This window comes from Scyliorhinus torazame, chromosome 5 (genome assembly GCF_047496885.1).
Source record: "Scyliorhinus torazame isolate Kashiwa2021f chromosome 5, sScyTor2.1, whole genome shotgun sequence".
NCBI lineage: Eukaryota > Metazoa > Chordata > Chondrichthyes > Carcharhiniformes > Scyliorhinidae > Scyliorhinus > Scyliorhinus torazame.
In genome coordinates, this window is record NC_092711.1 from 110620366 (window position 1) to 110631186 (window position 10821).

Consider the following 10821-nt stretch of genomic DNA (forward strand, 5'->3'; position numbering starts at 1 on the left):
TCTGCAGGTCAGATGACTGAGTGAATCCCTTCCCACACGGTGCGCAGTTGAATGGCCTCTCCCCAGTGTGAATTCGCTGATGTACAGCGAGGTAAGATGATCGCCTGAACCCAGTCCCGCAGTGAGAGCACCTAAACGGTCTCTCATCAGTGTGAACATGTTGATGGCTCATCAGATCCCCAGAAGTTTTATAGCACTTCCCGCAGTCTGGACATTGAAATGGTCTCTCATCAGTGTGAACTCGCTGGTGACTCAGCAGGTTGGATGACCGAGTGAATCCCTTCCCACACTCTGAACAGGTGAACGGTCTTACCCCAGTGTGAATTCGCTGGTGCATTTGCAGGTTTAATGACCGAGTGAATCCCTTCCCACACTTCGAGCAGGCGAATGGCCTCTCCCCAGTGTGACTTCGCTGATGGACAGTGAGGTCAGATGATCGCCTGAACCCAGTCCCGCATTGAGAGCACCTGAACGGTCTCTCGTCAGTGTGAACACGTTGATGGCGCATCAGTTCCCCAGAACTTTTATAGCTCTTCCCGCAGTCTGGACATTGAAACGGTCTCTCATCCGTGTGAACTCGCTGGTGACTCACCAGGTGGGATGAAGTGGTGAATCCCTTCCCACACTCTGAGCAGGTGAATGGTCTCTCCCCAGTGTGAACACGCTGGTGACTCAGCAGGTTGGCTGAAATAGTAAATCCCTTCCCACACTTGGAGCAGGTGAATGGTTTCTCCCCAGTGTGACTGCGTCGATGAGTTTCCAGCTGGGATGGGGAAGTGAATCCTTTCCCACAGTCCGCACATTTCCACGGTTTCTCCTCAGTGTGACAGCATTTGTGGCTTGTGAGGCCTGATGATTGACTGAATCCTCGTCCACACACACAACACGTGTACGGTTTCCCCGCAGTGTGAACAATGCTTTTTCCTTCCATGTTTAATGATACTCCGATGATATTCAGGATATGATAAATTGAGGACTCTGTCAGATCCTGATGTGATGCTTGGTTTGAGTTTCCGGATTTTGAAGCCTCCCCTTCGAACACCCTGTGAAACTGATTGAAAACAGAAAATAGGGAGTGAGAGAACACCCACAAAAACAGGTTGTGAAATTGAGCTGAATGAATCTGGTCATTTGTGGGGCCAACACTAAGAAAAAGTGACCATGAAAACTGCTGGATTGTCACAAATACCTAACGGGCCTCTTTGGGAGGCAAGAGAAAGAGGTGAAGAGGGATTTTCTATATCTACAAGTCAGATTAAAGAGAATAGATGGCAAAGCAAATTCGATCTTGAGCTTCATAAACAGTAATATTGATAGCAAAACACTGCTTCTGGTGGCACAGTGATTAGCACTGCTGCCTCACAGTGCCAGGGACCCGGGTTCAATTCCAGCCTTGTTGACCGTCTGTGTGTGGAGTTTGCACTTTCTCCCCTTGTCTGCGTGGGTTTCCACCCGGGGCTCAGGTTTCCTCCAACAGTCTAAAGGGAAATTTTGGTGTATTGGCCTTGATAAATTGCCCGTTAGTGTCCAGGGATGTGCAGTTAGATGGGGCGATGGGGCTATGAGGTTACAGGCACAGGGTGACCTTTCAGAGAATCAGTGCCGACTCGATGGGCCGAATGCCCTCCTTCTGCTCTGCAGGAATTCTATGGTTCTAAATCTATTCTATGAATCTTTATAAAACTCTGGTCACCACTCTTCAGGAAGGATGTGAAGGTTCTTGGAGAAGGTGCAGAGGAGATTTACCAGAATGGTTCCAGCAAAGGAGGTTGAGGGAAGATTTGATTCAGGGACACAAGATTACGCCAGATTTCCATCAGGTGGACAAAGAAACTCTGTTTCCATTCACTGATCATACAAGCAGTCGGGACACAGATGTGAAGTTTTGGGTATAACCTGGATTGAACTATATAAGCCTGAGGGATCTTCACAGGGTGGATGTGGAGAGGATTATCATAGATTCATAGATTATCATAGAATTTACAGTGCAGAAGGAGGCCATTCGGCCCATCGAGTCTGCACCGGCTCTTGGAAAGAGCACCCTACCCAAGGTCAACACCGCCACCCTATCCCCATAACCCAGTAACCCCACCCAACACTAAGGGTGTTTCCTCTTGTGGGAGAATCTCGAACAAGGGGATCACTGTTGCAAAATAAGGGGTCACCCATTTCAGATGCAGTTGAAGATTTCCCTTGAGAGTTGTAAGACTTTGGATCTCACGTCCTTAAAAGGCAGTGGAAGCCGAGTCCTTGAATATTGTTAAGGCAGAGCTGGATAGATTCTTGATGAGCAAGGAGGTGAAAGGTCATCAGGGGTAGGCAGGAAGGTGGAGTTGGGGTTAGAATGAGATCAGTCGCAATCTTATTGAATGCTGAGCAGGCTCGAGGGGCCGAGTGGCCTGTTCCTAGTTTGTATGTAAAAGGTACAGGAGATATGAGGTGATATGAGATGTATGTTTTTACACAGCGAGCGGCAATGACCTGAAACTTGCTGCGTATGAGGGAGTTCAAAAATAGACACAATGAATGATTTGATTTCAAAAGGAAATTGGATGGACATCTGAGGGAAATAGACCTGCAAGGATACAGGGATCGAACAGGAGAATGGGACTGACTGGATTGCTCCAGAGAGCTAGCATGGACTCAATGGGCCGAATGCCCTTCTCTGTGCCATCATGTCTCTGACTCCTTTGTGTAATCTAGTTTTGTAATTTAATCCCGGGGTATTCAGATATCACTCAGATAAATCTGTGCTACACTCCCTCCGAGGCTATTCTATCCTTCCTCAGGTTTGTTGCCCAGAACTGAACACAGTTCTCCAGGTTTGTTCCAACCAGGGTTTGTGAATCTCGGGGCTTTTCCAGTCACACTGAGACCTGAAATCTTCCCTCACAGACAGAACAGACAAACCTTTTACCTTCCACACCCAGATGCTGCTGGAATTCAAGTTCTGATGAATCGAGTGACTGTCAGATTGCAATGTGATGTTTGGTTTGCGTTTCCCGTCTGTTCAGCTTCCACTTCCAGTATCCTGTAAATTTACAGAAACCTCACTGTCAGTTTAGGATAGAAATTCACAACATTCTCTCCTAGCCAACTTTGATTAAATGTATTCCTGGAGGTTTGATCACATGACCTGCCCCCATCCTCCAGCCATTAATCGGTCAACACATCCATCCTTGTGACACACTGCCTTCCTCGGCCAATTGGGAAGCAAAAGGACTCATTACCTTAGTAACCTTGGGACCAGTTACTGTCCGAACGATTTTCCAGACACCCAGATGTGAATCTCACCAACGCAGGGAGCGGAGTTGGTGAGAATCCAGGGAGGAGGAGCGTTGGAGCAGTAAATATAACTAACTTACCTCGGGGATTCATGGCCTAGTCGACAGGGAGCGGAGTTGGGGCGAATCCGGGGAGGAGAAGCTTCAGAACAGTAAGTATAATTTTTTTTTTTTAAATTCTTTTAAATTTAAACTTTTGAGTACCCAATTCATTTTTCCAATTAAGTGGCAATTTAGCATGGCCAATCCACCTACCCTGCACATCTTCTTGGGTTGTGGGGGCAAAACCCACGCAAACACGGGGAGAATGTGCAAACACCACACGGACAGTGACCCAGAGCTGGGATCAAACCTGGGACCTCAGCGCCGTGAGACTGCAGTGCTACTCACTGCGCCACCGTGCTGCCATCAGTAAGTATAAATAACTTACCTGTTGGGTATCTGGACTGGGGGCAAAAACTGAAACGTGACATCAGAGTAATTAACTAAGTCGGGGAGTATCTAGGAGATTAGTAACTAGGAAATTAGTAACTAGGAGATTGCTGAATGTTATCTATATCAACGATTTGGATGAGAATGTACAAGGCATGATCAGTAAGTTTGCAGATGACTACTGGTATTGTAGACAGTGAGGAAGGTTTTCAAAATTGCAGCTATTTCTTGATCAACTGGGGAAGTGGGCCGAGAAATGGCAAATGGAGTTCAATACAGTAAATGTAAGGAGTTGCATTTCGGAAAGTCAAATCAAGGTAGGACTTTCACAGTGAATGGTAGGGCCTGAGGGAGTATCATGGAACAGAGGGAACTTGGAGTTCAGGTGCACGGTTCTCTAAAGGTGGAGTCACAGATAGATAGGGCAGTGAAGAAGGCTTTTGGCCTTCATCAGTCAGGGCACTGAGTATAGAAGTTGGGAAGTTATGTTGCAGTTGTACAGGACGTTGGTGAGGTCGCACCTGGAGTATTGTGTTCAGTTTTGGCTGCTTTGCTATAGGAAAGATGTTATTAAACTGGAGAGAGCGCAGAAGAGATTTACAAGGATGTTGCCAGGGCTCGAGGGACTGAGTTCTAGGGAGAGATTGGACAGGCCAGGACCTTTTTCTTTGGAGCGTAGGACACTGAGGGGTGATCTTCTAGAGGTGTATAAGATCATGAGAGGCATGGACAGGGTGAATGCTCTCAGTCTTTTTCTCAGGGTTGGGGAATCGAGAACTAAAAGACTTTGGTTTAAGTTCAGAGGGGAAAGAATTAATGGGAACCTAAGGAGCAACGTTTTAACACAGAGGATGGTACGTATGTGGAATGAGCTGCCGGAGGAAATGGTTGAGGCAGGGACATTGGCAACATTGAAAAGGCATTTGGACAGATACGTGGATAGGAAAGGTTCAGAGGGATATGGGTCAAAAGCAGGCAAACTGGGTTAGCTTAGATGGGCCTTTTGGTTGGCATGGGCCAGTTTGGGCCGAAGGGCCTGTTTCCGTGCTGTAGGTTCTATCCATGAACCCCAAGTCTCTTTGGACACCCACTGTACTTAACCTCTTTCCATTTAGAAAGTACTCAGCTCTAACCTTTTTTGGTTCAAAATAGATAACCTCACACTTGTTTACATTGCCACAATCTTGGTCATTCACCTTGTCTGTCAATATCTGTCAATAGGGCTGGTTTAGCACAGTGGGCTAAATAGCTGGCTTGTAATGCAGAACAATGCCAGCAGCGAGATTCAATTCCTGCAGCGGCCTCCCCGAACAGCTGTGGTGACTGGGGACTTTTCACAGTAACTTCATTGAAGCCGACTTGTGACAATAAACAATTATTATTAATATTACCATTATCTTCTTACAGTTTTATGCTGTCATCAATGCTGTCTACGATGCCACCGAACTTTGTATTATCAGCAAAAGTGCAGAAGAGGCACTTCGGTCCACCGAGTTTGCACCAACACATCAAAATCTGACCCACCTACCTAATCCCATTTGCCAGCACTTGGCCCATAGCCCTGAATGTTATGACGTGCCAGTCTTCATCCAGGAACTTTTAAGAGGATGTGAGGCAACCCGTCTCTACCACCCTCCTCAGCAGTGCATTCCAGACCCTCACCACCCTCTGGGTAAAAATGTGTTTCCTCAAGATATGTGTCAATAAATCTAATATAATCTAACCCCACTCTCTGCTGTCTGTTGGTTAGCCAATCCTCCATCCAAGCTAATATATTACCTCTAAATCCCGTGGGATCTTACCTTGTTTATTACCTTTTGTGTGACACCTTATCAACTGTATTTTGGAAGTCCAAATACATCCACAGGACCCCCATTATCCACCTGGCCTGTTACATCTTCCAAGAACTCCAACAAGTGAGTCAAACACTTCACAAAACCACACTGACTGATGGATTGCGGTTTGACTTTCCAAATATCCAGTTACTACTTCCTCAATAATGGATTCCAGCAGTTTCCCAACAACAGGCATTAAACTAATTAGTTTCCTACTTTCTGCCTTTTTGAACAGGAGGGGTGCCATTAGTCTTTTCCTCTCATGCAATGACATTGTCACTGGGTCAGTGTCTCCCCCTGGTCTCTATGAGGTTGTTTGTGGAGAGAAGCCGGAAGCGGTGGACAGTGAGTGGAGAATGTTCATTGTTCGGCTCTGGGGACCCACTGGGGTTTGTAAACCCCGCCCCCCGTCACTGACCTCTCACCTGACACATCACAATGCGCGGAGTGATTGACGGCAGCACCGAACCAATAGGCGAAGAGTGGACAGATCCGGAGGACCGGTTGGGAGCGACTGGTCCTCCAACCAATCAGCGCGAATGATGAGGCGGGACTGGGCTGAGTGAAGCATGCGCAATGTGATTAATGGCGACGCAGAAAAAGGTTCTATCTCGGATCCACAATCCGTGAAGGTGGGAATGGCGGGATGGGGGAAGAGTTGAATCGGGAGGGTCGTGAGGCACGCTTCGTGTACATGTTATATAGACTAAAAATCCGGAAAAATGACCTACCGGTGCCTGGGGATCTGAGCGCGAGCTGCAGCTTTGTTACAGTCAAGATTAAGCAAACGCCATCTTTATTTGGCTCTGGCAGACGTGCGCATGCGCCGTCTCGATATTGGGTTCGCGGCAGCAGTGGGTATGCGCCCTCGGCACCCTTATTTGGATCACGAGCAGTAGTGCGCATGCGTCCTCGGCATCTTCCTTTGGATCACTCGCAGTAGTGCGCGTGCGCTCTCGGGATCCTTCTTTGGATCACTAGCAGCAGTGCGCATGCGGACCCACCATCTTTATTGGGGCACGAGCAGCAGAGCGCAGGCTCAGTCGCCATCATTGTTGGGGGCAACATTTTTGAAGCGTTTCTTCATGACAGAATGCCCAGCAAACTGCTTCACTCTGAGTTACAAATTCCTATTTATGGGGCAGAATATATGTCCAGGGCAGTGACAATAATTCGAATTTATATTGTGACTTGAACGGAATAAAACTTTGAAGACTTTCAGAGAAACGTTACAAAATAACAATTGACACTGAGCCACATGAGGAGATATTAGATTTTAAGGACAATCTTAATGGAGGAAAGTGAGTCGGAGAGTTTTAAAGAGGAAATTGAGGCCTTGGAAACACAGTAATGGGGGAGAGATTAAAATCAGGAATGTTCAAGTGGCTGGAATTAAATGAGTGCAGAGATCTCAAAGGGGTGTGTGTGGAGGAGATTACAGAGATCAGGATGATCATTACCATGGAGTAAAACAGTGAGAAATTTAAACTTTTTGTGCCTTTTAAAAGGAAACATTTGTAGATCAGTGGGCACAGGGGCTGGTGTGAGTAAGCACATGGGTAGCAGAGCTTTGGAGGGTGTTGTTTAATGTTGGAGTCTGGCTGCGAGTGCGTTGGAATAATCTGGTTGAGAGGTAACAGAAGAATGGATGATGGTTTCTGCAGCAGATGAACAGAGACTAAGGTGGAGTCGAGCTGTGTTCCTGAGGGGGAAATTGGCAATCTTGGTGATGATGTAGATCTGTGGTCAAGAGCTCATCTAGGGGTGAAATATTTCACCATGGTTGTGAACAGTCAGCTTCTGCCTCAGACATTGGACAGGGATGGAATTGGTGACAAGGGAGTGGAGTTTGTAGCGGGTGTGAAAGGGAATGGGTTCAGTCTTGTCAATATTTAAATGGAGGAAGGTTCTGCTCATCCAGCACTGGTTCAGACAGTGTGTGTCTTGGAAAATAACTTTCAAGTGGTGATGTTGCTAACTTTTGGTTGGCTCTTAAATGTTGCCCGTTGTATCTTTACTTAATTTGCTCTGTTTCTATAACCTTTGCTCTAGAGTCGCCAGGTATCTTTATACCGCCACGAGGTTCAAGTACTGATCAATAACTCAACACACCAATTAGTAAGATTCAAATCAAAACACATTTATTATACACAGTAAATCACCACTCATGCATAAACTCTACTTTCTAGACTATTCTCTATCACTAAAAGGCCTATACTTAGCTTCGGAATTGGCCCACCAGGCCAGGGGAACAAATGGCCTTTCGTTCGATCTGAGTCTGCAGGATTCAAAAGCTGGTATGGACTGGTAGCTAGGTTCACCAGTTTTCATGGTCACAAAAGGTTCACCAGTTTTCATGGTCACTTTTTCCCGTTGCCGGCCCCACAAGTTACCAGATTCATTCAGCTCAATTTCACAACCTGCCTTTGTATTTTTGTGGGATCTCTCTCACTCCTTTTTTTCTGTTTTAACTCAATTTCACAGGGTATTAGCAGGGAAGGATGTGCAATTGGGAAACTCCAACCAAGCACCACATCAAAATCTGACAGTCATGTAACTGATCGGAACCTGAATATCATCAGATTTTGAACATGGAAGGAAATAGCACAGTTCACAGTGGGGAGAAACCGTACACGTGTTGTGTGTGTGGACAAAGCTTCAGCCGATCATCTGGTCTGTCAAAACACAAGCGCAGTCACAGCAGGGAGAAATCATGGAAATGTGGGGACTGTGGCGAGGCGTTCAATTACCCATCTGACCTGGCAACCCATCGACGCATTCACACTGGGGAGAAGCCTGTCCCTGCCCCGAGTGTTGGCGTGGTTTCACTCAGTCATACAGCCTGTTGATGCACCAGCGAGTTCACACTGGGGAAAGGCCTTTCACCTGCCCTGAGTGTGGGAAGGGATTCACTCATTCATCCCAACTGCTGACACAGCAGCAGATTCACAATAATGAGAGACCTTTAAATGCCTCGACTGTGGGAAGTGCTTTAAAAGTTCCGGGGAACTGGTGTCAACACGTGCACACTGACGAGAAACCATTCAGATGCTCCGACTGTGGGACTGGGTTCAGACGATCATCTCAACTCACTCTACACCAGCCGATTCACACTGGGGAGAGGCCATTAACCTGCTCCCAGTGTGGAAAGGGATTCATTCACTCAAGCAACCGGCTGAGACACCAGCGGGTTCACAAGTAACTGCTGTGATTGGATGTTGCTGTTAATCACATCCAGGACTGAACCATGTTCATTGGACTCGGGTTTGACTCATATTTATAAATGCTAACCCAGTTATAAGGGATAATATTCTGGATAAAAGTCAATTATTTAACAAGTGTGTTTCGAATCTTTTAACATCCCATCACAAGTTAGTTCCGTCTGAAGGTCTCTCCCTCTCCCCTGTCTCCTCCATCCTCACCTCAAGTGTGTGGAGTTCATGAAGCTTCTTTCTCACTGAGATTGAGACAATCTGATGAGCTGCCTCTGCTGCTTTCCTCTCTACCACTGGGCCAAACTGTCTCGAAAATTCCACCTGATCTGAGCTCTGAACTCCCCTTTCTCCAGTTTCTCTCCTACCCTCTATCTTCATCAGAGCTCATCTTGTCCATTAGACCTGCCTCCTGCGCCAGGGTCCCAGGTTCGATTTCTAGCTCGGGTCAGTCTGTGCGGAGCCTGCATGTTCTCCCCGTGTCTGCGTGGGTTTGCTCCGGGTGCTCCGGTTTCCTCCCACAAGTCCCGAAAGACGTGCTGTTGGGTGAATTGGACATTCTGAATTTTCCCTCTGTGTACCCGGACAGGCGTCGGAGTGTGGTGACTAGGGGGTTTTCACAGTAACTTCATTGCAGTGTTAATGTGAGCCTACTTGTGACACTAATAAAGATTGTTTGATTATTACTGTTTAACCACATTCTCACAAACCTGCTGGCCATTCAAGTTCTCCATGTTGTGTGATATTGTTCATAGTTCTGTCTCTTGGTCCTGTCGCTCATCTTTAAATGCACCCATCCTAAAACAATATTTTACCCCGCCATCATTGCAAACTACCACATCAAACCCTCCCTTTCCTCTCCAAGTCCTTGTACTCGGTGTCCCCCAAGGATCTATCCTCAGCCACTCCTATTTCCCATCTACACGCTGCCACAAGGTGACATTATCTCAAAGCAGCGTGTTAGTTTTCACATGGACACTGACAACACCCAGCTCTACCTCACTACCATCCCTCCCCATTCCTCCACTGTTACTAAATTATCAAACTGCTTGTCCCACATCCAGTACTGGATGAGCAGAAATTTCCTCCAATTAAAAATTGGGAAGATCAAAGCCATTGTCTTCAGTCACCATTAGAAATTCCGTTCCCTAACTCCCGAGTCCATCCCTCTCCCTGGGAACTGTCTGAGGCTGAACCACACTCTGCACAATCTCCGTGTCAGATTTGACCCCCAAGGTGAGTTTATTTTTTAAAAAAATATTTTTATTCAAATGTTCGCAAAATATCAACAAAATACAAAAAGAAAAGAACACCCCCCCCCCCCCCCCCTCCCCGGAAACACAAATAATAAATTAACAGCCATCATCAACAGAAAAGCAAATATACACTGCCATTCAAAAAAAACAAACCAGGCCCCCCCCGGGTCCTCCTTCTCCCCCCCCCCCCCCCCCCCCCCCCCCCTTCTGGCTGCTGCTGCTGCTGACCATCTCCTAACGCTCTGCCAGGAAGTCGAGGAACGGTTGCCACCGCCTAAAGAACCCTTGTCCCGACCCTCTCAAGGCGAATTTCACCCTCTCCAATTTAATAAACCCCGCCATATCGTTGATCCAGGATTCCACGCTTGGGGGCCTCGCATCTTTCTACTGAAGAAGAATCCTACGCCGGGCTACCAGGGACGCAAAGGCCAGAATACCGGCCTCTTTCGCCTCCTGCACTCCCGGCTCCTCTGCCACCCCAAATATTGCGAGCCCCCAGCCCGGCTCAACCCTGGAACCTACCACCCTCGACACCGTCCTCGCTACGCCCTTCCAAAATTCCTCCAGCGCTGGGCATGCCCAGAACATGTGGGTGTGGTTTGCTGGGCTCCCTGAGCAGCTAATACACCTGTCCTCACTCCCAAAGAACCGGCTCATCCTTGCGACGGTCATGTGAGCCCTGTGCAGCACCTTAAATTGTATGAGGCTGAGCCTCACGCAAGAGGAGGAAGAGTTAACCCTCCCCAGGGCATCCGCCCACGTCCCCTCGTCGATCTCCTCACCCAACTCCTCCTCCCACTTA

General features: G+C 47.4%; 1 protein-coding gene and 1 pseudogene across 6 annotated transcripts in view; one reads left to right on the top strand and one right to left on the bottom strand.

Annotated features, from left to right (window-relative positions):
- The window catches only part of LOC140421651 (uncharacterized), a 40040-nt gene extending 33648 nt beyond the window's left edge, over positions 1–6392 (bottom strand). Inside the window, exons 1-3 of one of the 6 annotated variants that reach the window (XM_072506453.1) lie at positions 6283–6392; positions 2918–3031; positions 1–1043 (exon numbers count right to left, since the gene is read on the bottom strand). The exon at positions 1–1043 is cut by the window's left edge and continues 248 nt beyond it. In XM_072506453.1, the coding sequence (XP_072362554.1) occupies positions 1–931 (931 nt within the window). In that variant the 5' untranslated portion in view covers positions 932–1043; positions 2918–3031; positions 6283–6392. Of the gene's footprint in view, positions 1052–2910; positions 3032–5518; positions 5923–6282 lie in introns of those variants that run through there. The other 5 variants (XM_072506451.1, XM_072506452.1, XM_072506448.1 and 2 more) reach the window with 5 other exon arrangements.
- LOC140417858 (uncharacterized) overlaps positions 1–9457 on the top strand; it is a 24821-nt pseudogene extending 15364 nt beyond the window's left edge.
- The last annotated feature ends 1364 nt before the right edge of the window (positions 9458–10821 follow it).